Source organism: Lichenostomus cassidix, chromosome 12 (assembly GCF_008360975.1).
Source record: "Lichenostomus cassidix isolate B80296 chromosome 12, HeHo_3.0, whole genome shotgun sequence".
NCBI lineage: Eukaryota > Metazoa > Chordata > Aves > Passeriformes > Meliphagidae > Lichenostomus > Lichenostomus cassidix.
In genome coordinates this window covers 13297770-13323453 of record NC_139493.1, presented here as the reverse complement: position 1 = coordinate 13323453, position 25684 = coordinate 13297770, and the positions used below count along the sequence as shown (strand labels likewise).

Here is a 25684-nt window from a genome sequence, read left to right as displayed (position 1 = left end):
ATTATCAGGTGCTCTTTAAAAACACCTATTGGCAACACATTACATAGTTCATTAATGATCACAAATCAGCTAGCAGCCTTAAGCAGAATTCTAATGTCTTTAATCTAAATTTTAAAATAGATGCATGTTTAAAACAACAGTTAATTTCTTTAACTCGTATTAAGGTTTAATAATAGTAGGAACAATCTGAAGCCAAACTTAATGTTTTGCTTTAGGGTCCGTGAGGGAAGACTGATTAATTTCTTCTATGCTTGTGTCACTGGTGGGTGGGTCTCTTAGGCTAGTCTGACAGAATGAACAGTTTTATTTATTAATTTTGTGCATTTAAAAATTATTTCAGAGCTGTTCAAAGCATCAAATAAACACTCTGTTACTCACTCTGTAAAAATAAGGATATCTAAAAACCTGTTAGTTTTTATCTCATCTGCTTGACAGTGTCCCCTTAATATGTTGACAAAAGTCCCTTGAAAACAGTGAATTTTGGTTTTGATGGTCATATAAACTTAAGACTACTATAAATTATGGATATTCTTACTATGCTATTGTGTTGTGTAAAACCAAGGCAGTGCAGAGTGCCTTCCAGCTCCGAAATACATAAAACCTGCAGAAGTGCTAGATGTTAAAGGTGATGCTGAGTGTCTGGCACACTTGATGGGGAGATTGGATCACACAAGACTTTGCAGAATGAGGCCCTAAATTTTCCCAGAGACTACTAAAAGGACTAAAATACTTATGTGGTAGATGTATGGAAACATATTTTGTTGCTAATTCTCTATGCCTACATATTCCCCAGGATTTGTGATTTTGTCCTTCAGCATTTCTCAATGAACAAATTTTTCATAATATAAGCTAAAAGAACAGGCCTTTTTCGTCACATTTGCTAAACTGTTACTCAGCATGGTTCAGTGCCGTTCAAAACACAGTCCAGCTATGGAATCAAAAATAATACATCCCACATGCCGTATGTACAGCTTCCTGGTAGCCAGTTGTTGCTTAAACTTGTAATGATTTTCCATGTCGTTTTACATCAGATTTTTGTAAGAAAAAAGGAAAGATGGCTAGTAAGTGAATTGATCTTGGGTCCTTGCAGTGGTGAAAACAACTTATTTGCATGATGTTTATTTGCTGTGACTTGTCCATTCCTCCCTTTTCCAAAACCATCTTTATTTTCTCTTAGTTTTTTTGTTTATTTGTATGCTTTTGCTTTACATATTACTTTGAACAATATTTGTCTATACTGATGGAAAAGGTTTCATAAAATAAATAAATGTGTAAAGTATTTTAGCTGTAAAGTGTTTTAGCTGTATTGAATCAAAATGTGAATTTTTTATTTCAGTGCTTTATCTTGTAGCATGTCTAGTAAAGTAACTTTTTCTAGAGCTGAAATTATCCTTTATTTGGAGAACCTTTTTTGATTCCCATTGTAGAGGAAGATGGATAGCACAGCTCAGGATTGTGCTGATTATGTGTTTGCTGTTTGCCAGTAGTCTCTTTTGTGTGTATATATATAAAAAAATATTGCTATTCTAAAATCAAGGAAGACACTTAGAAATAAGGAATGTGAATGATCAGGAAGAATATGCTGAGAGTAGCTCCCTTTCTTTGGCTGGCAGCTGCTAATCTCATTAGCTCTATAAATGTCAGTATTGTTGGGGTGGTTCAGCATGATGCTTGGTAAAACTTTGGGAATGGCTTGTTCCCATGAAGGAAGATGAGCCAGGAGGGAGCAGCAGGGAATTGGGCAGGAGCTCTTAGGAGTGGAGGCATTTCTTCAGAAGGATGAATCCATGGAGCTTTTGCCCCAAAACTGGAGTTGATGGTTATCCCAAAGAACCAGGGCATGCAGTGCAAAGGGCTGTAGAGATAACAATACTCTGATCTATTTTCCTCCTACAGCCCCTTCCTTAAACAAAGGAATAATTGTAGCAATTTGTGTTTTAAAAGAGAGTAGCATTAGAAACATAATGAGCCTTTCCTGACCCTGCTCAGTGCTTCCTCTCCAAGGATAAAATGCAGAGCTGTTGTCTACTGAAGCAGCTCCTCTCATAGTCTCCAAGGGCAAATTTCCACACAAAATGAGTGTTTATTCAAATAGGAATGCACTCAGGTGCATTACTTTAAACTGTGAAATTACTAGAAATTCTGACAGTTTAAAATCTTGAGACAAATATCAGTCCAATTCTAAAATATTTTGGAACTGATTATGCTTTTCTCTGCTAACAACTCATGTAATAACTTAAACTACTCAGCTAAAACATTATCTTAGAGCAAACTGTGTAATAAAAAGTGTAACTAGAAATAAGGTTAGATTAGCACACTTGTAGTTTTAAACTTCTTGTTAAATGTACTATTTTAGAGCTTCAATAGTGGCTGAAAAGTTAGTATTTTAAAATTAACTACCATGAAATGTACATGTAAAAAATGTACATTTCAGCTTTTGTCAGGAAATGCACATTCCTTAGTCATGGTTGACTGATACATTAATATATCTGAATGAGGTAAAGGCAAGTTCAGTAATTTTGGCAGTTGTGGATTTCTAGAATAACTAGGCAAAATCCACATATTTCAGAAAACTCTGGTCTCCATAGAGTTATCTTAACAATTGTAATACATCTTGATTTGTTCCACACTGGAACCTAGCTGGAGGATTCTTCTGAAGTACCTTTCTGCTCAAACATGCAGTTTTATGCCAATAGTCAGCTAATTGTGTGATAGTCCTTTATAACCCTTTGCAGCCATGTCTCAGTGAAACACACATGGGGAATATATTTAAAGCCATAAAAGGTCAGAAGGGTGATGGAGCAATTTATGAAAATGAGTTTTCAGACCTTGGACTGGCTGCATCAAAAGCATTAAGAAATTTTTCAGGTTGCTGTGGATCTTAGCACTGACTTCACTGGCTACAGAATCAACCTCTGACTGCAAATGTAGGATGAGATCCTACATTAGACCTAGTTTATAAATAGAAGATTAAGTCAGTTCTTTAATCTTTATGCACAGTTTCACATCAATAACTGTGCATGTTTGGCCAGTGATGAGATGTGACCCTTTGAATATTTTTACCAATCACTTAGATAAGACTGTCACAAAACCATTAATGTTAAGGAGGTTTCAATTGGCTTGGTCTCGCAGAAATATAGTGAAAGGGGTCATGTTGTCCTCATTAGGGTATATATGTTAGAATTTTTCAGCCTTGCTAGAAGTCCAAAACCAATTTTGGATGATGGCTTGCTTGCCAACATCGTGCTTATCTGATGGTGTGTTCTGCATGTGTAGTGTGTGTGTCTGTGTGTGTGTCTGTACATGTATATATATAATTATATATATACACACACATGCACATATATGTTGCTTTTCCTTCAGTAGGCAATATTGTTTGGTTTCGTTTTGTTTTCTCATTAGACCACAGGTTTTGTTTAACTAATTTCTGTTTATGCAAAACTAAACAGAAGTATGCAAATATTTGACATTTCATGTGTAATCACAAACGTTTGCACCCTGCCTGCTCTGTTCAGGGCTATTTTAGTGATGCCTGGAATACGTTTGACTCCCTCATCGTTATTGGCAGCATAGTAGACGTCGTTCTCAGTGAAGCTGATGTGAGTATATCCCAGCTTACTTTCCCCAGTCCCTACTTCTCTTTCTCTGTCTCCCCACTATTTCCATCATCTGGACAAGTCACAGATTTTGATCTGATGTTTCTAAAGTTTGAGTACAGACCAGTCATAGGTCAATTATGTTGATATGGGAAATAAATAGCCTTTTTTTTCTACCAATTTTTTTTAGCTATGAAAGGGAAAGTTTAGATTGTATAGTGGTACATCAGAGAAGCCTAGAGTGTTTCTGTGTTATAACACTGTCCTTTTCTTCTCTTTTTCTGTTTGTGTTTTTCTCTTGCTCTCTTTCTGCTGAATGCTTGTCCTAACAGCACTATTTCACTGATGCATGGAACACTTTTGATGCCTTAATTGTTGTTGGTAGCGTCGTTGATATTGCTATAACAGAAGTTAATGTAAGTAGCAACTGTTCATGCACTAAAAAGTAATTGCTCTCATCAAGAAATAGAGAAAATGTAAACTTAATCCCAAAAAAGTCCTTTTTTAGGAAAGTATGTTTGATCCTGGAATCAAAGACCAAAACACTGATACAGATGTTTGTACAAGCTGCTATTATTTATTTATATCCTTGTAGAGCTGCACATGCATACAGCACAGTGAGACAGTAAAAATTGTAGAAAATATTTTAAAAAACAAATTAAACTTACATTACTATTTTACTTGAAGCCCATTGGTTTTTGTAGGTATCTTGACCAAGATAATTCAAGATTCTGTAAGTTTTCAGTGGCTGAGTTTAACAAATGATGATTTCTTCTTCTGTGGGAGGTTTGGTTTTCAGAGGGGTGTTAGCGTTCATATCTCATGAGGTAGAAGAAGGGCACATAGAAAGTAAGGCTTTCCATGCTATGGAATATAGAGCGTTATTTTTTTCCTATTCCTTTTGCTTTTCATATCCTGCAGTAAGTGTTTGGAAGTTTGAATTAAAGTACTTGGAAAACTCCCATCTTTTACTGGAATTTGGACTGATGGGAATTGCACATAGAGGTGTTTGGACAACTCATTCACCTTGAAATTGCTTCCTGATCTTGTGATAAACTGTGAGAATATCATGACTGACTGAATTTCTGGAAAGAAAGATGCCTCTGATTTATTTTTGATTGGGGTTTTTTTCTCCATTTTGTTTAGTTTAGGTTTTTGGGGTTTTTTTCCCCAGAAAAGTTTGAATTTAGACTTACAGCTCAAGTATTTGCAATTTACCCACTATTTCCACTCACAGTAGTACTGCTGTAGGTGAGTGTAGTATTTGAGGAGAGTAAAAAGACTAATCATTTAGAGTAGCTTTCCTTAATAACTGTAAACTGTATTTCATTGTGAAGAGATTGAAAGATAGCTCAGATGCACTTCCCTGACCAAAGCAGATGTCTCTGAATTTAGCACTGTATGGGCAGTGTTAATTTGACAGCACTGCTTGTAACTGGTCACTGCTGAGCTTTCAGCTGTGAGGAACACTGCCATTTGGCAATTCTCACAGCTGTCTTGAAAATATTCTGGAGATCAAGTAAGGATCTCCAAGACAAGTGCACACCACAGTCAACAACCAGCACTGCCATTTCTTAGTTTTCATACTCACTGGAGGAAAAATGCTCATCTTCGATTTCTTCTAGCTTTGCACAGCAGACTCTTTGTGTACTAAGCATTGTCTGTTTCTGGTCTTGCCACTTTTCTGTGCTTTGTTTGTGCGAGTCAAAAATGTACTATGGTTTCAATATATTTCTGGGCTTGATTTCCCATTTTCAACATGAAACAGTTAATGCAGTAGTGTCTCCAGGGAAATTTCTCAGATTTGTATTACTTTTATTGTTTTGATTCTGCAGAACTATTCCTGCTTAATTAATTTTGTGTAAATTTCTGTAATCCGAATCCAATATTTTAGAATCTTTCCCTCGGTATTTTTTGGGCATTCTGAATCCTGCCATTCCACCTGTGCTTGTTATCCAACACTGACAGTGATCCTGAGAAATCTACAGCTCTGCTGGGATGCTAATGAGCCTTTGTTTCTGATGGGATTTCAAGCATGATTGAAATAGAGCCCAAAATTTCCCACTATGGAAACTTTTTGAGCTGAGGAAGCTTAGCCTTGATTGGGAGCAGGGTAAATCACCAGCACTGACAGAAAAGCAGATCTTGTCCCAGTTCTAATTGCAGGGGCACAACCATCTTAACTGAGTAAAGGAGTCATGAGTGTGAATACTTCATGTCCTCACTGTGAACTAAAAATCCTATAAGATTCCTTATGGGATTGCCTTGTGCTGTGGAAACAGCTCAGCATCATCCTGATAGTCTGGCTGGGGATTCTTAGATCCACTGTAAAGACAGTGAGTTCTTTACATGGGTCAGTTGGCATCTGACCCATTTTTTTCAAGAGAATGGGTTGGACTGTGTAGGTACACATTGCCTTGATTTCAGTATTAAATTCTGGAAATTAAATTTCGTCTCTTTTATTTAATTTTTAATTTTTTAAACATTTTATAATATATATGCTTCCCTGAGGCTGATTCTTCTGATCCAGTGACCTCCCATTCTCACATAATCCAGGAAATTACTGTGGTTTGAATATTTTTGGTGCCTGTGGAAGTCAGTCTTTAATGTATTAAGCAATTTACAGGATTGCTCAGCATTCCCAAGGACTGGATCAGTGACCAAATCCAGAAATGAACCACCTCAGAGCAACATATATTTTGGCAATAAATTTTTTTCTGTGGTTGTCTTCTTAATTTACTCTTTCATTTAATATCCCTTCCTTCAACCCTCTTCTTTTATGAACCTAATTGGTTTTCATGTTCATTTTATTTTTAGAAATTGTTAGAGGCAAGTATATATAAGTAAATATACATATGGTGTAGCAACAAAAAAAATTAAAAACCACTACTAAAACCTATATAATTACTTTTGGGTTCTGTGGCCTTTTGTTTTCAAAAATTTTCACATGACATGCAAGATCTTGTGTGGTCATAGAAATGGTTCCATTTCAATTTAAAAAAGCAGTGTAATGATGGAGAATGACAAAGTGTGGTCAGTCCAGTCTGGGAGAGGGACATATATAACTTGTGAGATAAGAGAGAAATAAATTGGAAATAAAATCTGAATAAACAAGTTGTCAAAGGGAAATCACATACAGGTTTCAATCTGGTCTGACTGTATAGAAATGATCTCGTTTGTCAGCTCAGAAGCCATTTGGATGACCAACACTGGATGACTTAGAAGCATGATCACATTGTTGCAGTAGTGGTTGTGAAGGTTCTAATCCACATTTTTCATTTAAATTTCTCTTACCATTCATGTGCTGCCAAAATGTCGAGAGAATAATGGAGAGTTCACTTCCCTCATCTTTTATGGAAATGGTTGATGCCATCTCCACAGGACTAATTTAATTCCTGACATTAAATAAACTTCAGGTTTCCTGCTGTAATAGGGCTTAAAGAAGCAGCATTTATGTCTTCCTTCTGAGCCCCCTCAGCAAAGTCTATTTGTCTTGAATCTTGACCTTGTGCTTGGGTGGAGGAGTGGAGTAAAAACCTCATATCTACCTCCTGTAAGAGGCTGTGGATTCAGCTTTGAACAAGAGCACTCCAATTCAGTTTGAATACCATTTAATGCACCCCTGTAATATGTTAGACCTTGGGTATTGGTGCTAGTAATTTGTATTTTTGAATACTGCTGATGTATTTTGTAGACTTTTGCAAATGTCCCTCTCTAGGCTCAAGGGTGGGTCAGAAAACTACGTTCTCATATAGCTTTGCTTGCATTAGCATGAAGTCTTAGTGCAATATCAAATCTCTGCAGTGTTGTAATATTTAATTTGGAGCCAATAATAAATTTCTGAGCTGCTTTCATGGTATTAACAGTAGTAATTTATTTACTTTATTGTACAACAGAATACTTGTTAGTTATAATATAATAACCTATGCCGCCAATATATCAGTTTTAAACTTAGAGTTTAAATACATATTTTACAAGGGAAAAGACACTTTTAAAAAATCTTCTCTGTGCTTTCTCACATTGACCTAAAAGTTTTATTAATTGATGTTTATGGGCATTTGGTTCATGTTGAACAGGGAATATAGACAGCACTGCTAAGACTATGAAGAAAATGTCTTGCTCACATCTGAAATGCAGTAACTATTCTCTGAACAAATCGTGTGTTTATGCACATGGACTCACAGTTCACATTCCTGGAGATATTTTGGCAACCTGAATGTCTAGCTCTATATGCTATTGTCACCATATGTGTTTGTCATTCAGATGCTTCCTTCTTTAATCCTGGTGATGAGGACATTATCATCATGTGTCATTTGTTCTGACAAACTCTTGGACCCTTTGGCACAATATGTAAAAAAGAAGCATTTGACCAACTCCATTTACTAACATCACTGTTTTCACTGTGTTTATTTTTTGTTTGAGCACAGAGTTTGCTTCCAATGCATGATCCAATCTGTTTCACACTGTTCACAGTTTTGACACTGAAGTTCTTTTTAGTCAGATGTTTATTTTCAACGCCTGTTGCAATATGGAGAGCGTAACAAGGAGTTCCTGTTTAGGAAATGTGCTAAATTTTTCATGAGCAGCATTAGTACTTGACCAAAATTGGTAGCAGGTTGCAAACATTTTCATCAGTGACTCAGAGGGTTGGGATTGTTTGAGGAAGAAAACAGTTCTGTTGTACTTTGATAAAGTAAAAAAGAAAAATCATACACTACTGCCTCTTTGAAGTATTTAAGAATTGGCTCAAAATTCCATGCTTGTGAAGTGCTTTGCTGACCTGAGTTTAGCTGGCCCTTGGCTGACAGGGCAGGCAGAACAATGAGGGCTCTCTGCTCCTTCACCTCCTTGCATGCAGTGTGTCTGTCAGCAGAAGCTGTCCCTTTACTCCAGCTGTGCCCATTACCAGACTTCTGGCTGGTGGAAGCACATCTGCCATCTTAACAACCACACAGTCCTGGTTTTTGAGGGACAAAAATCCTAATATTGACCAGCCAGTCCCAAAGCATTTGGGACTGAGTAGCATTGGAATGATTGGTGGAAAGTGAGGGGAAAGAGGAGGCTGAAGGAAGATTGTCTGACCCCAGGAAATATTTTGATTTGCATTCTTGGCAGCAGACATCATACCCAGAGGCAGTCTCTGCTCAGCCTGTCCCACTCAGTCTCAAGTCTGTTCTAATACTTTCCCTCCATGTACAGAATCAAAATGTGCCACCTTCTTAGGTGTGCCTGTGCACGTAATGTCACTGATGCTGCAAAAAAGGTTGTGTGCTTGGGGAGTGTCTGGTTTTTCCTTACCTGTGGGAAGCAGACTCTCTGTTTTTGTCAGTCTGTCTGTTATTGTTGCTGAAGATTGTCTTATCTTTATCTCAGTTTCCCAGATGTGAGCATTGCTTCATGCTGGATGGCCACACATAACCATTAACTAACTTTGTCTCCCAGATGAGCATTTCCTTTATAAATAAGTATGAATAATGTTTTCTTTTGTGGTATATCACTATATTAGCTTCATTATAAATGGTATTAGTAGTATAAACTATGCTGCAGTATTATCAGAGGGAGATGCCACAGAGGGTAAAAAAATTAGATGCATTCTAAAATGTCAAATCCAACACTTGCCCAGTGATGAATATCAAGCTCCTCTTGTATCAGGAATTCATGTTCATACTTTATTTCTAGCATTTATCTCCACCTTAGTATTATTGTGCAGTTTGCTTTTTGCAGACAGAGTGTTTTTATTTTTCATTCCTGGCCTGCACTTTCCAGTATCCATAATTTGTAATCTCTTGCACATGACATCCCAACACTCCCAGCAGCATCAGATCACCCATCAGAAACAGGCAATGAGGACTTTTTAGCACAAAGCAGCTGAGAAAGAGGGATTTGTGAGGGGCCTTGGTGGTGGGCAGTCCTGGGCATTCATCACTGTGCAAACACAGAAACCCTCAGTGACCTCCTGACAAAAACAATGAGGGATCATCATTCCTGAGCAGCTCCAGTAGAACTGTTCACATAGTTTGGGTAATCTGATCTCTGCATTTTTAGAAGAGAGAATTAAGTAATTGCTAAGATAGTTATATGTAGAAAATTTTTTTTTACTGACTTTTCCTTTTGAGAGTGTGGTTTTTTTTCATAACCAAGTCATAATATAAACTCATTATTTTTTTCATTTGGAAAAGTGATTAAATAAAAATATGGAGTACCAAAGTATCCTTTTTCTGGTATTTTCTATCCCCTTATATATTGCCATCCTAATACTGATGCTAACTTATTTGGGGTCCCATCCTGCTCTTATAAAACATAGGGGGAAAAATTCCCAAATGCCAACCCCTAAATAAATTTTATTTCATTTTTTTAGTGTCAATTTGTGATGATACTGTAATTTAAATTGATCTCTATGTGTCAAATACTATGTTCAATTTTTGATGATACAAAACACAGAAGCAAATTAAGTAATTTGCTCAGTATTTAAGATAGTATCAAGCTCAACCTGAGTCAGTCACCAGAGATCAATATGACATTTCAGGCATCATCTGCAGAAGGTGTAATGAAACCTTTTTGCTTTCAAGCTTCAGATTAAAAGGTCTTTTTTTCTATGCTAAAAAGTCAGTAGCAGTGGGTCTGTGTGCAGTTGTGCAGGTTTGGAATTGATTTAGGTAGGCAGCTTTGCAAGATTGTTTCCATGATCTGTGATGTTTTGACATTTATGATTGTGGTAATGAATTTTTCCTTAATTATATTTTGATGATTTTATTTCAAGTTGTTGAAATATGCAGGGAATTTCTAATGAAGCAGTTGTCTTTCCTTAGCAGCGGATTTTCTATTTTGTAGAAGTTCTTAGAAAGTTTAGATGTTACAGCCAGTTTTACAAATACTCTGCCTGCTGAAGTTTAATAAGGACATCTGGGTTTTGGTTAATTTAATGCAGAAATTTAGTAATGATGCCTCATACAGTTTAAAACCCCTTTGTTTCAGAACATATTGATATCCTGGTGGGGCAGTAATGTATCCATACGTTGATTGCACATAGTTGAGCAAACAGTTATTTTTACCTCATTTCCCCCTTGTGATCCTTTATATTTTATATGTTTTAAAAAAGATTGATAGAGAAAACAATTAGTATTTTAATAATGATCTGATTTTAGCAAGTACTGCCTCTTATTGCTTTTCTTTACCATAGAATATTTGTGTAATATATTTTCAACAGAATCAGCTCCTCTCTTTTCCCTTCTTTCTCCTCAAGTTTTATCTTGAGTAACAGCAGTATTTGAGATCTGAGTAGGTGAAGTGTGGCCCTGAGTGCATCCCCAGTGTGCTGGGAGCAGTTCATCGTGCTCATTGCTGCTCCGTGTGACAGGAATTGCTGAAAGGTGCCCCTTTTAAAGGGGATATTTTAGGCAAGAGAGTAAGACCTATCACTGGGATCTAACACCCAGAATCCCAGTTTTTCTGGTGCTATAAATGTCTTTAAAGATGCTCCAATTTTGGAAGAAGCTGCTGCAAGTCTATCAGTGCACAGGCAAGCACAGAACATTGGTCCTTTAAGCTTTGCTGCCTTGCTCTGCAAGGTGTGTGACCATTTAGGCTCTCAGGAGAGTTTCTCCAAAATCAGACAGAGAGAATAAAAGGAGAAAAGCAAGATGTTCTCCACAGGACACAGAGTTTGGCTCTATGAACAAGAACTCCTGTGTGCCTCTCTGCTCCCTGCAGCTGCTGAGGCTGCACAGATCTGTTCCAAAAGCATCAATCAACTCCTGGAGCCCTTTCTCCTTGTCTGATCCTGTTCCATCAGCTCAGCTATGGGGAGAGAGTTCAAGTGTTGCCTCCTCACGTGCACTGCTGGGGAAGAGTGAGCCTTCAGGGCATGGGGCTAAAAATGTTTGTCTGTCACTTTGGCAGAGGCAAAACCTGTCCTAGTAAAGCACTGCAAACACCCAATGTTCATCACTGAGTTAACTCTAATTAATTAACTTTACTTTAAGGGAGCTCGTGATGTGATATAAAACACAATTACTTGACTGTGGTTAGATTTCAGTGATGGATTAATTAGTCTTCCAAAAGGACATAGCAGAAAAGGACCTTGAAAGGCCAGTTTGACCCCCAAGCTTTGTTCCTGAATTTTAGTTGGGCTTCCTGCTATAATTTCATACAACCTGCAAAAATTAATGGCTAATTTTGTTTGGCCTAGATAGGAGCAGACATTTTATTTTGTATTTACTTTCCACTGAGTATTTTAACCATGTTTCATGACAGCAGATTTTATTATGAGTCAGCCAAAAATGTTTCAGCATGAGTCAGCTAACATGAAATGACAAGACAATGGTTTTAATAAGGATATTAATGTCTTATTCAGGACGTATATAGAGTTGAAAGATGTTAAATTACATTTGGAAATTAAAAACGTTCTTTTTTTTTAATGGTTAAGCTGATATTTTTAATATTTTATTTGATTTTAATATTTAATGTTCTTAATTTCTTAAAGCCAAAGCCAACTGAAACAGTCACAACTGATGAGTCTGGGGTAAGATCAGTAAAGTGACCCCAGTGGTTTTACCTACACTTGAGTTTATTCTTTTTACCATGTCTTTTTTCCACCAAGTTTTTCTGTATTTTTCATGCCTGTCTTACTGCAAAGGTGTTATGCAGTGGTTTGCATTCATTGTCAGTGTTCTATTGAAGTCTACTGCAAACAAACCCAATATGATCCTATTAACAAACCAGAAAACTTGGAAATGCATGTGTTGTGTGAAGCATTTCTACAGGTCCTGTGTTTCCAGCATGTAATTTTTCCTTTCATATCATGGTTATCAAGGTGAAAAGGCCCTCAAGATACATTTTCAAATCTTACCTCCTCCACCTTTGCATTTTATGTTGTTTTTCTGGAAGTGTTGCATGTTTTGAGTTTGTATTTGGTTTGACTTCTCCATGATGCTCTTCAGAACTCTGAGGACAGCGCTAGGATCTCCATCACTTTTTTCCGTCTCTTCCGTGTGATGAGGTTGGTGAAGCTGCTGAGCAGAGGAGAAGGGATCAGAACATTACTGTGGACATTTATCAAGTCATTTCAGGTTAGCACAATTTATTTAAATTTGCTTTATAATTGCAACCATTTATACACCATGTTTTAGGAAGCAATACCCTGTAGAGTGCGAGAGTTTTTTATTTTATTTTTTTTAGTTAATGTTATCAATAATGACATATTTAAATATATTTGCATACTAATGCCAAAATAAATTTCACCTGTTACTTCCGTGAGTCTTAGAGTCATTCTTTGTCACTTAATGTTAGCTGTTACTGTGACATTTCTGTGGTACTTCCTAAAAAAATATTTGGTATATATAAGAGGTAGGAAAGGATTGACATACATAGATCTCATACTTCCATACATTTTACTGGATGACTAGAAAAGAAGAATTTAACCCATATTTTATATAAAACAAATTTTATAAGTGTAATAGATACTGGAATCATAGCTCCTGAAAACTGATGAATGAGAAGTTAATGAAACTCTGTATAGAATGAAGTATCTTTGTGTTGTCAGAGTCAGTAATGAAAATAAAACTAAAAACACTGAAGATGATCCTTCCCTCTGGATTGCTGGCAGAAATAATTTAAAATACAGTGAAGCTGGTGTCCATTGAATGAGGCAGAGTATTAAGACTGACAGATAATAAAAATTTAAGAACTTGCACAGGAAGAAAAGCTTTGGAAAAGTCTGTGTTGTAGAGAGAAATTCCTTTTGCAAATGAAAATAGAAATTATGGTGTGAAATTATTAAAAGAAAATGCACCTGTCCCTTTCTAGGCTCTGCCTTACGTTGCCCTTCTGATAGCCATGCTGTTCTTCATCTATGCTGTCATTGGAATGCAGGTAATTAGAGAAATTTTTTTAGCATTAAACAACAGTACAGATTTATCTGAGACTTGTTTCCTAAGTCATTTATTGAAATATTCCTTTGATAGTGATGCTACGTATAAGGCAGACCTTTCAGAATAATGGAAATATCTTTATTTGGCTCTGATTTTCATGATCAGGAAATTAGAAAAGACATAAGAGAAGAATTTGGTGCGCTGTTTATTTTTTTCCTTTCCTTGTATATGTGATACATTTACTGTGCTTATATGCCATGAAAAATCTAAAGTGTAATGAAAGTGTGTTTGTGAAATTTCATGCATCCTGAAGGAAGTTTAGATTGCAAGGCCTGCAGCTCTGACAGCACAGGTCGCTGGAATGAAAGTCAAAATTCTGATTTATTGTAGGTATTTGGAAAAGTGGCCATGAGGGACAACAATCAAATAAACAGAAACAACAATTTTCAGACTTTTCCCCAAGCTGTGCTGCTTCTCTTCAGGTGAGTAAACCTTAACACCTCTCTCAGTGTATCCCATTTCATTGATCTGTGAAAATGTTCAAAATGTGTTTGCAAATGAGAATCAATTCAGCCCAACCAGCACATCCTGTTTGTGGCTGAGTGTCCTTTGGCACAGCAGGGCTCTAATGAGGTGACACAGATCTAAACTCATAGCTCTTGTGAAACTCCTCCTTTGGGCAGTAATTGTCTGCAGGCAGAGCCCAAACCTAGGCAGCCCAGATACCAATCTGTGTGAGTATTGTGAAAGCTGGAAAAGACTCTGCCCTTACTGAAATCTTTAGAAGTGTGACTTGTGTGGGAGTTTGAAGAAATGAAAAGTTATTGCAAACATAAAGAAGTAAACTGTTCTTTGCATTTGTTGAAGAGCTCGCAAAGGGTGTAAAGGGTGTAACTTGCAGAAGGGAAATATCAGATAAGCAGTAGGAAAAACTTCCTGATGGTGAAGGTAGATAAATCTTGATGTGGGGGGATTATGGGATCTCCATCACTGGAGAACTTGAGAAGGCGGCAAACACTTGCCAGGAGTGCTTCAAAATGTCTTGGACCAAGGAGAGAGAATGACATGGGACAGGGATGCCTCGAAAGGTGACAGCCTTGAGAGGTCTCTTGGCTGAGATTCTGTAATTCAGCTCCTGAGCATTGCTGTTCACCTGCTTGGCAACACTGGCAGGACATTCCTTGTCTGGGACCAAAGGCATCACCCACTGAGATCTAAGTCACTTTATGCCTTTGAAACCAGGTAATGAGCACAGCCAAAGATGTCATAATTGTGGAATTGTCTTTTAAAAATTTGAAATCATGGGGCTGTATGCAGGTTTTATGCAACTATGCAAAAAATGCAAGAGCAGAAGTTAGAGATAGGCATTTCTTCAACTGCAGAGAAAAGTGCATCTTTTACAAATATCTACTTTGATATTTTATGGCAGATTTTCTTACACAATACTCCTTTTGTACACAGTAACTCCACTGCAATAAATATTTACCTTGTAAATCACAGTTTGGGGTTCAATTTTTTACATGCAAGCCTCTATGGTGCATTAGTCTACCTTATAAAATGTGTCTGCAATGTCAGATTATGCTTGTCTAAAACTTGCTCTGTACTTCTCTTTGATTAGTTCCTGCTCTGAAATGTTCATAGTCTGTCTTCACATTTGTGCTTTTACAGCATTTTCTCAGAATGTAAGACATTTTTAATCCATTGTGATAAAATAATGCTGGATTTCTCTTTGTGATGTTATAAAGGTGTGCAACGGGAGAAGCCTGGCAGGAGATCATGCTGGCATGTTTGCCTGGAAAGCGCTGTGATCCAGAATCCGATTATAATCCAGGGGAAGAATACACATGTGGAAGCAATTTTGCCATCATTTATTTTATCAGTTTTTACATGCTCTGTGCATTTTTGGTGAGTTTAACTTGTGCTTGTTAACAGCAATGAGCTTTGGCATTTTGGCTTTCTTTGCATTAAGAGTAGTGAGTTGAGAAAATGAGCGAAAATCCCATATCTAAAATATTTTGGCAAGGTTCTGTTTTTCCATACAGAGTCTTAAATCCTGCATTTTATACCAACTTTTTCAGTGAGAGTGGTGGAACCCTGGCCCAGGTTGCCCAGAGCGGTGGTAGGTGACCTCCATCCCTGAAAACATCCCAGGTTAGGTTGGGCAGAGCCCTGAACAGCCTGACCCGGTTGAAGATGTCCTTGCTTGTTTCAGGGAATTGGTGCAGATAACCTTTAGAGGTCCTTACCAACCCAAATTATTCTACGATTCTAAATTCCCATGTGTGAGATTTTCTTGATTGCACATGTGCAGGGTGGTTGGCTGCATGTTTGAAAGCTGAGTTAGCAGTCTTTCCATAGCTGTTATTTCATGCATTTCCCAATGGTACCATTAAATATTCATTAATAAAAGAGCTGCAGTTCTTTTGACTGACTAGTAAGGGTGTTTGTTTCCTTTAAACTTGGCAGAATTTGGATTGTGTCTCTACAAGTGTTCTCACATGTGCGACATGAGAAGTGAACAATAACCTTTCACCCTAATCTGTGGCAAAATGGATTATTTGCTCTGAAATAATCATTGGAATATGTTTTTCCTCATTGCAGGTGTCTGATATAAGCTGGTTGATTTGTTCTATTCATAGTAATAATTTCCTTGCAAAAGCAGAGTGGTCCAACAAAATTCTGTGAACTGCTGTAAACTATATGTTCTGTTGCTCTGTATCACCTTCTTTGTTAACAAAACATGGTCATGAAATTGAATCCTATTGCTACAGAAACTGTTTCCTGTGATGCACTCTGTTATAAATGTGTATTGGATCTATTCTTCAATTTGATGTAGTTGGATCTGGCAAATGAAGGAAGAGAAACAAAACCATGTTGCAGCCTTTGTCAAAAAATGGAGTACTCTAAAATAGAGCCATGCTCTTGTCATGTCATTATTTGATAGACCTCCAGTTAGTCAGTTAAATGCAAGTATTTGCTGTGATATTTGATGATATTTGTCAAAAATCATTGATTTACTTGAGTTCTTAACCTATTACATATTGAATAAAAAGAAATTAAAATAATCTAGGAAGATTGTTATTAATTACTTTATTTTTTTTTTAGATTATAAACTTATTTGTGGCTGTCATTATGGATAATTTTGATTATTTGACACGTGACTGGTCTATCCTGGGCCCCCATCACTTGGATGAATTTAAAAGAATATGGTCAGAATATGACCCTGAAGCAAAGTAAGTTAGATCATTTCTCTGACAATATTTATTTGGTATAAACAAAACGAGCAGAACACAGTGTATTTTTGGGGGACTTTTGGTAACTGCTGTGTGTTGGTTCTAGGGGAAGGATAAAGCACCTGGATGTGGTGACGTTGCTGAGACGGATTCAGCCACCCCTTGGTTTTGGCAAGTTATGTCCTCACCGAGTGGCCTGCAAGGTGAGCTTCAGCTGAGCTCCTGTCTGACTGCAAGAGGATAAACCAAGCTGGAGTGAATAATGTGTGTAATGCAATATGTACCAGTGAGCAAGAAGACAGAAAATTCATGGGGATTTTACATGAAATGGAATCTGTCAGGCAAAATGTGTAATTTTTATGAGGATTAATGGCATTTTAATATAAAAGTTGAAAAGTAACACAAAGGTGATTGAATGATTATTACATTATTTAAGGACTTCAGAAACATGGAATTGGGATTTTAGTGATTTCAGTGGGAATAGATCAACCCTTTTAATTAAAGGATTGTTATAACAGTACTGTCATTTGGATTTCTTGTGTATCTGTTTTATAAATAGGTAAGCTGATGTGTACCCATGACACTGGGTTGGAATGGAATATCACAAGGCATACTTAAAGCAAACTTGTATCTATCTGGCATCAATTACTTAACTTTTTTTTTAAGAACTTATATGATTTATATCCCTCTCAGTAATACTATTCTTTGAATACAACAACTTTTCAATAATAAACATTACAGGAGTAATTTTTCAAAGAAAGCAACATCAAAATTTGTTTTCCTTTTCTCATTTTCAGAGGTTAGTAGCCATGAATATGCCGCTAAATAGTGATGGAACCGTCATGTTCAATGCTACTTTATTTGCTTTGGTTAGGACTGCTCTAAAGATAAAAACAGAAGGTAAGGCTCTTCACTTTAAAACCCTTACTGCACTTGTCAGAAAGCACAATGGGGAAAAGCTGCAGTTTTTTTCTTTTGTTGGACATGAGTAGGGCTGCCTGAGTTTTCCAAATTTTTTTGCTTTTACTGCTTTTGGTTCCATTTCTTCTGCTATTCTCAAGCAGAATTTGGGTTCCAGTGGCAATAACAAAGTTAGATTAAGGCCTCTCAGGTATTGCTGTGGTTTAAGGTAGCACTGCAAGAGATGAAAAACTGCTCAGTACTCAGCTGTTTGAACTTTCAAGCCTGTACAACTGAGTAATTACTGTGATTAAGTGAATGAAGGCTCAGCTTTGGATCAAGAAAGAAGTGGCTTGTAAAGAGCAAGTCATCACTTTCTGGGCAATTCAAGCAGGAGGAGTGACAGAGTGAGGCCAAGGTCTGGAAGTCACATTTCACCTCTGCAGTGCTCCTGAGCTGGATTTGAAAGCACCAGGAACTTGCTGTTTTATGCCCTTTTTTCTCTTTAGTTATTGTAGAATTGTCTGCTACATCACATTGCTTAGGCTTGCCCCAGAGGATCCCCACCATAGTCTTTAACTGCATACAGCTAATTCATATCCAAGGCATCATTCACTGAAACATAATTTCCATCCTCTGTTTTCCCATTTCATTGCCACAGGTAACCTAGAGCAAGCCAATGAAGAACTTAGAGCAGTCATAAAGAAAATATGGAAGAAAACAAGCATGAAATTACTTGACCAAGTTGTCCCTCCTGCTGGCGGTCAGTCTGATCAACTCTGCTGTGTGCTGTTCTCTGTGCATGTTGGTCTTTCTGGTTTGTTAGGAACCAAAGAAATAAAACTGCTAGATTTTGCAATCATGATGTGAATTACAGACAATAAACAACAACAAAATAAATATTGAGAAAGTTATAGCCTAGTGCAATGGATAATACATATAGGACTGATAAGTGAAACAGATAAAAAAGAGCGAGAGGAAAATGTTATGCTTATTTTCTTGCTTGAAAAAAATTCCTTATTAGACCTAGATATAATCTTGATTTCAAATCATTCAGCAAAATAAACTAGCTTGATTTCAATGCATTGAGCAAAACAACATGTTTTGTACTATGCTACATTATAGCTTATTTGCTTGTATATGTTGAATACTTTTGGGAGAAAAAATATTAATTGCCAACATATATTTTTTTTTTGCTAAATTAATAAAGCAAGAAGCTAAATTATCTCAGTTACACTCATTTAAACCAGAGCCATTCCACAGTCAACAGCTAATGGAAATGGTTCAGATTTATGCCAATAAGACTGAGATATGAATGTGGCACATCTAAAGAGAGTTCTGAATTCTAATGACACCAAACATTTGTGAGAACTACAAGGCATGTTTATTAAATGTTCCGACGTGCCGTAAAATGACGTCAATATCTCTCTTTGCAAATATATATATTCAGATATATATATTTATCCCTTTTCAATATATACATTTTTATTAATACGCTGTAGTGTAGGTTTAGGTGACTGTTTTTTACTTGCTTTTTCAAGTTTTAAAGGTGCAGGATCTGTTGCACTGTCACCCATGCCCAGGGTATATTTACCCAGACACTCAGTCCTTGCATCCATCCTAATCCCCTGGTATTTCCTGTCGTTTATCCTACCTTCCCAGCATTAAGGGAGCTCCCAGGACTCTCAGGCTCCTGGCCTGTGGAGGGGGAGGCTGCCCTGGAAGGGGATGCTCATTGCCAGGAGGAGCACTGCCTGCACTGCTCTTGGCATGACCCAGGAGCAGCAGCAGCAGCAGCAGCTCTGTGGCTGGAAGAGTCACTTGCTTTTGGTGTGGTTGCTGCTGGATTATAGTTGGGGTGAAGGCAAAAATCTGGCCAAATTGACTCTCTGAAGGGGAGCTGATCCTGCACGTTTAAAACAACTTTTGTGTTCTACTCTGTTGTTTTTAGCCTTACACCTAAGTGCTTGCATGGCATAGATGAATCGCTTTGTTATTGTTGTAACTATGTGCTTGAGCTTTTTCTGCAGCCTCTGTTCCTTTCAACTATGAGTCTTTCCGAATATTCTGAAGCAATTCTGTTTTAGGGTGGTGGCATGGAATTAGTGTTGCCTCTTGCCAACTTTATTCCCCTACATTTTTATTGAAATAGAGACGTATGCTTCAGAATAGCGAGCTCTGCCTGCCTAAATCAATCTGACAAAGAACCTGTACAGATTACATTCCTAGAACTAATCGCACATAGTAACTCACTCTTAACTTCAGCTTCATTTCATTGCTGGATATAAGCTGTGTATTTATTTTCAGCTCTACTAAAATTCATTGCTAATGTTTATTCTGCAAATGTAGCTCTTCAGTGTAGCTGGAAGGCTGAAAATCTGGAAGTGCTCAATTGATAGGAAACAGTGTGGCTTCTGCAACCCACTATAAATAGGAATGTGTTGGGAAGTCCTGCAGATTTATGCATTTTCAATTCCAGTTTACTTTGTTCCTCTGTGGACCTTCTTATGATTTACCTGAAAATTGAAAGTATTGTAAACCACATAGAAAAAAAGAGGAATACAGTTATTTTACATTCATATGTCGTGCCATAGGAGTGTAAAATAGCTTAGTGTACAGTAGAAATTAATTTTGGTGTTTAGTATTTTATGGGAAATTGTCTATGAATTAACACAAGTGACAGCTGATAATAACAATTTCCTAGGAGACAGAAAATTCTCTTCAATATAAATCAACAGAGCATTCAAATTCAATAAGTTAAAAATCACTTGGACTTGAAATTATTGAGAGGTCCAGTTTATAGTAGTTTTCTCCAGTATTACTTGTGCTGATATTACTGAACGCTAGGTCCTTTGTGTGTCATGAACTATGTCTCCAGAACACTTATTTGCAGAGCAGAATGAGAATAATTAGTAGAGCAGGTTTTTTCCCCTTGGGTTAGAAATAGATGCTCTAGAAATAAAGAGTTAATTTTTGGTACTGATTAAATAACTTATGTTAATATAACTCAGACTGTTAATAGTTAGCAAGACATTTTCAGTATGGAAATATGAAACTGTTTTGCAAAAACATAGAATGTCAATCAAATGTCTGATGAATGAATGAGACTAGAGAGTAAGAGAAATACATAAAACTCATGAAAGTCTCACCTGTATTCTCTAAATTTCCCAGTCTCCACCTGCAAATTCATTTAGTCCTGCTTAGTACTTTTTGCCCTCTTCCAACAGCTTCCTTTTGCCGTCACTAATTGTAATTAGCAATTTGTCTATTCTGTGGTCAGTTATGCTCAGCTGCCTTCCTCTACCTGTCTATCTATCTGGCTCTATGTGTGTCACTCCAAAAGCAGAGCCAAGGATGGTTCCCCTTGGCCAGGTTACAGTTCCTGTCTGCTCGTGTGTGCAGTACGACTGGCTGTGCCTGTGACAAACACCAGCACCTCGGGGACACAGATTGCAGCATGCACAGCTCAGCAAACTGGCAGTGCCTTTGATTTGCTTAGGAAAGATTGGTGTGTGTCCAGAGGGACCCAAAAGGGCCCTTCAGTGCTGCACCCTGCCTTGCACAGGTGTTGTCATCTCAGGTACAGTCAGTGGCCGTGCAGTGTCATCGCCTGACGTGAGACATGCGCCGAGTGCCACCCATGGCAGTGTTTGTTATATCGAGTCTGTCACTCCTGTGTGCTTGCTCTCTCTAGGAGCCATTTGGTAATCACTTCCTTAACATTTCTGTTCAAAACCTTGAAACAGAATAGTGTAAAGTATGGGGATAGGCTTGTCTGGGGAGTTAAACCAGAGCTGTGTTGCAGATCAGTGGATTTAGCAAAACTAGGGAAGGCAAGTTTACATTACATGCTCTATAAGGGATCTCATCCTGATTCAATGCACCATTAGTCTCCTGAAGAGCTGCAAAGGGAGATTACAGGTGAACATCCAAGCTAATGTTTACAGAAAGTTTATTGAGACTCATGGAGTCAATTAAAATGCTTTTTATTGCTGAGATGGAATCCATAGACTGGTGAGCTTTCCTTGTGAACTGTTCCTGATATTTCCTGCTAGTTCCCCCTTTCCTAGCAGGGACTGGGGGGACTCTGACCCTTGAGGAGTTGTCAGAGTTTGGCAGAGCAGGCTCTTTAATATGCTAAGGTATTTCCTGCAACAGACTGGTCTCCCAACCAATATCTTTTGAAGCAATTATGATCATTATTTTTGTATGATGTATTTGAAGACAGACTGCTGGGAGAAGACATTCTGGGTGCATTTTCACTATAGTTAAAGCCTTTTGTACTTTCTCACATGCATACAGCCCATTTCAGACATTATAATGAGAGGAGCTGATTTTTCATGGTAGAGGTTTCATTTTGAGATAAATTTTATCAGAGAGGTAAAAATTAATTTAAACAGATTTGTCCATGGATTGGATTCTCCATGCTTTTTTTTTAATGTGAAAAAATATCACTAAAAGAAGAAAGTAAATTTAAATTAGAAGAAACAGTTATTACAGGTAAAAATAGTTCTATAAACACTATCCTTAGTGAGATACATTGGCACATATTACTGATGGAACAAAGATACATGGACACTCTGTTTTAATCAAATGTTTAAAAAAGCCCATAATGTCTAACAGAAGTGTGTTAAAGTGTGTCTGGGCATGTTAGATTTTCCTGTTCAGTCAAATTATGACTGTAGTTGATGCCTAAACCACACCAGCTCTCCTTTATGTCCAGCAGGAGCCAGAAATCCTGTTGTAAATGGCTACCTCTGGATACTGCAAAACACAGAGAGACTGGACAGCACAGCAGGGAGGGAAATGGAACTTCATGTCAGATAACTCTAGGGAAAAAGTGTGTGACAACAAAAGCAATGTTTTTGAATAGAAAACTATTCCTAGTTTTCTGGCAAGCATTAGTCAGTGAGAGATCAAACCTGCCCAGCTGAATGATTCAATGCACTTGCAAAACAGACACATTGATTGGTAACCTGCTGGGAACCAGATATTTTGGTGTCCTCACAAAGCACCTGCCTTTGAACTTTGGAAACATTCAAATTTGGATTTTGTTCACAACAGTGACTCTGTAAAAATGCTACATTTCACTGCCCTGGCTGTTTGCCTATTGTTTGAATTGTACTAAATTCACTGATGGAAGTTATTTTCATTCCTTTCAGTGTTACAGAACTGACATAATACATACACTGGCAAACAAATTTGGTTCAGCAGTGACAAAAAAAGAGATGTAGGCAGAGTCACTGTTATGAACATCAGCGTATGTGAGACATAGTAGATTTTATTTGATCTATTTGCTCCAAGTAACTTCAGCTTCTATGTAAATACAAACATGTTTATGGTTTTGTTAGAAACTTCCTTAGAAGTACATGAGTCTTGGTAAAGTATTGTATTTTCTCCTTTATTAGGATGAGTTCACTTAACTGACTGAACCAAATCTGCTTGCTAAAACATTGCTTTTGAGCCCATTACAGGCTCCATTGTTGAAAGCTGAAAACATAGAACCTGCTGCACCCATCACGTTTTCCCCCCAAATCAGATGTGAGTGTACAGGCTATTGATAAATGTGCTGACTTGGGAGAGATCTGTCTGGTCTGTTCATTTAGATGATGAGGTAACCGTGGGGAAGTTCTATGCCACCTTCCTGATACAGGACTACTTTAGGAAATTCAAGAAACGCAAAGAACAAGGACTGGTGGGGAAATATCCTGCGAAGAACACCACGATTGCTCTGCAGGTGATTTTTTATGTTTTTAACTAACCATTTTGTGAGCTTACTTGAAATAGCAGGTAGATGAATATTGATGATTGTGCAATGCTGCCAGGATTTTATTTAGCTGGGACACTTTTGGCCCTTATTCATCAGAAAAGTAAAACCTAATCCTGCTATTCTGTCTATAACAAGGTAAGTGCAAAAGCTTATTCTCTATGGGTTACTCAAGCTGTAGTAATGGTTATAAAATTTCCTAGCAAGTCTAGTTGATAAAGCACAATCTAAGGTTGCTGAGTGGATATTGGATAAATAAAGCTCTGAGCTATCATTATATTCTTTCTTTTGCTTTAACTGTTCAATTTCTTGTGTTCCTACAATGCTACAAGCCAGTTCTCAGGGAGCTTCCTACTCTGCAGTGCCTCATTGTAAAGAGGTTTTTATACAGTTTCATTTTTTCTTAATTCTCATTGTTCTTTTCCTTTTCCACTTACGATATGGTGAAATATCTTCCTATTTTTTAAATACTTGCAAATTCTGAATTCTGCATCCATCAATTTCTTTCATTGGAAGTAATATTAACATACTGCATTTATGTCATGCATTTCTGTCTGTCTCTTAAAACAAGCTATCAAATGGAAACCAGGACAATAGATTTGGCCTTCTGTCTCCCAACAGGCCTGCAGCAAGCAGTCCATAGAGTACATGTGATCTAAAGAGCATATTCTGACAACTTCTTTCCACTGGTACCCTTTGTAAAATGAACTTTGAAACAGGCAAATGGAAAGCTGTTCTCAAATAATTCCAGCCATCATACACTGCACCATTTTTGTTGGATTTGGACTTTGTGATTCAGTTAATGATGAGTAGTTTGCTACAAACTATAAATGTATTTAATGTTTCTTACAGTTTTTTATTCTAATTCCAACATTTAGGAATATGTTGTGAAAATCCCTTTCTAAAAGAGGAGAGTTTTGTTAATCTGATTCAGACACTGTTTTCTCTGTTAAAAGTCCTTTTGGTTTGTACTTCAGTTTAGCAAAATGATCTTTGCTGTATTAAGGGGGTAATTTGTTTCATTCCTATTTCCTAAGAATGTCTCTGCTGGCAGCTCTGAGTCCCATTGTGTTCTAAGTCACCACAAGCACAAGAGATGCAGCAAGCAGGGAAAGATTCACCACAATTCTCGCTATTTATTTGTGATCACAGGGCTTGCCAGAACTGTATGAATTGTATTTGCATGCATGAAAGAAGAGAAAATTATTGGTAATGGAAGTGATAAGAAGGCTGTAAACAGTTGAGAGGGAAGTGAAAGATACTGGATTTTTAGGAAGGACTTTTCAGACTTCTTTATTGCAGAAGTGTTTGAGCCTAAGGAGGTCAAAGTTAGTGACAATGTAGACAAAACCACTAAAACCTGATAGTAAATATAGAACCTTTATTTTTATTTTTGTCTTTCTTTACCTTGTCTATTGTTTTGAGAACTTTCTTTTTGAAATTAGAAACTTCCTATAATCAGGGCAGGCATGTTACTTCAGCAGCAGCTTTTATTAAGTTTCTCTAAACTGGATAAGATGTCACAGTGTCTGGTAGTCATGATAATACCACTGCAAACAGCCTCTGTTTTCTGAACTGTTGGACATGAGAGCAGCAGAAGCTGGGCTGTATCTGTCTGTAATTTTTTGTCATCCAGAACCTTTCTATACTAGGAATTGTTTGCTTAGAGCTTTAAATAAAATGAGAGTAGTTGTTTTACCAGGCTAATAAGAAAAGCCATCTGATCTTTCCAGCCATCTGATTCTTCTATTTGTGAAGAACAAGAGCAACTCTATTTTCCTATTCTAGTTTACTTCTCACCCCATTGCAGAGCAGTTGTCATGCTGCAAAATCCTGAAGCAAACCAGCAGATAAAGGCAATGTCATCTATTCCAGTTTGTGTCAAAAGCCGTGTGAGCCATGAATGCTCTTGTACTTTTGCTGATACCTGTGACTTTCCCTTGGGGTGAATGAACCAGTTAATTAGTGAAAACATGGTTCCTGCATTATCTAGCTTGGCTTTCCTTATCTACTTTCTCCTGCAAGAGAGGGAGAAAACAAGCTGCTGTCAAGATTTACAGTCCCTCCCTAAACTTTGAGTGAAGCAAGAGGTGAGTTACAGTTTTATAACCCTGCTGATTCCTACAGTTGGCCATGTCACCCTTTCCTAAAGGGAGACTAAACGGCTCCTGGTGACAGAATCCATTGTGTTATAAGTCTTTGGATAACTGTTGGGCACGAAATTAATGTGTGTTGCCAATTCCCCTGTTTTATGAGACTGCAGCAGTCTTTTTTAAACACAGATCACTTCTTTGCCCTCTTTTGTTCCTCACGTTCATG

General features: G+C 37.4%; 1 protein-coding gene across 13 annotated transcripts in view; it reads left to right on the top strand.

The window, feature by feature from the left end:
- Positions 1–25684, top strand: part of CACNA1D (calcium voltage-gated channel subunit alpha1 D) — a 165991-nt gene that overhangs the window by 122687 nt on the left and 17620 nt on the right. For 9 of the 13 annotated variants that reach the window (XM_085072741.1, XM_085072745.1, XM_085072735.1 and 6 more), the window contains 12 exons: positions 3516–3599; positions 3929–4012; positions 12079–12117; positions 12536–12664; positions 13401–13466; positions 13856–13947; positions 15211–15370; positions 16571–16698; positions 16805–16901; positions 17496–17598; positions 18260–18361; positions 23205–23335. In XM_085072741.1, the coding sequence (XP_084928867.1) occupies positions 3516–3599; positions 3929–4012; positions 12079–12117; positions 12536–12664; positions 13401–13466; positions 13856–13947; positions 15211–15370; positions 16571–16698; positions 16805–16901; positions 17496–17598; positions 18260–18361; positions 23205–23335 (1215 nt within the window). The remainder of the gene's footprint in view (positions 1–3515; positions 3600–3928; positions 4013–12078; positions 12118–12535; positions 12665–13400; positions 13467–13855; positions 13948–15210; positions 15371–16570; positions 16699–16804; positions 16902–17495; positions 17599–18259; positions 18362–23204; positions 23336–25684) is intronic. The other 4 variants (XM_085072739.1, XM_085072740.1, XM_085072742.1 and 1 more) reach the window with 3 other exon arrangements.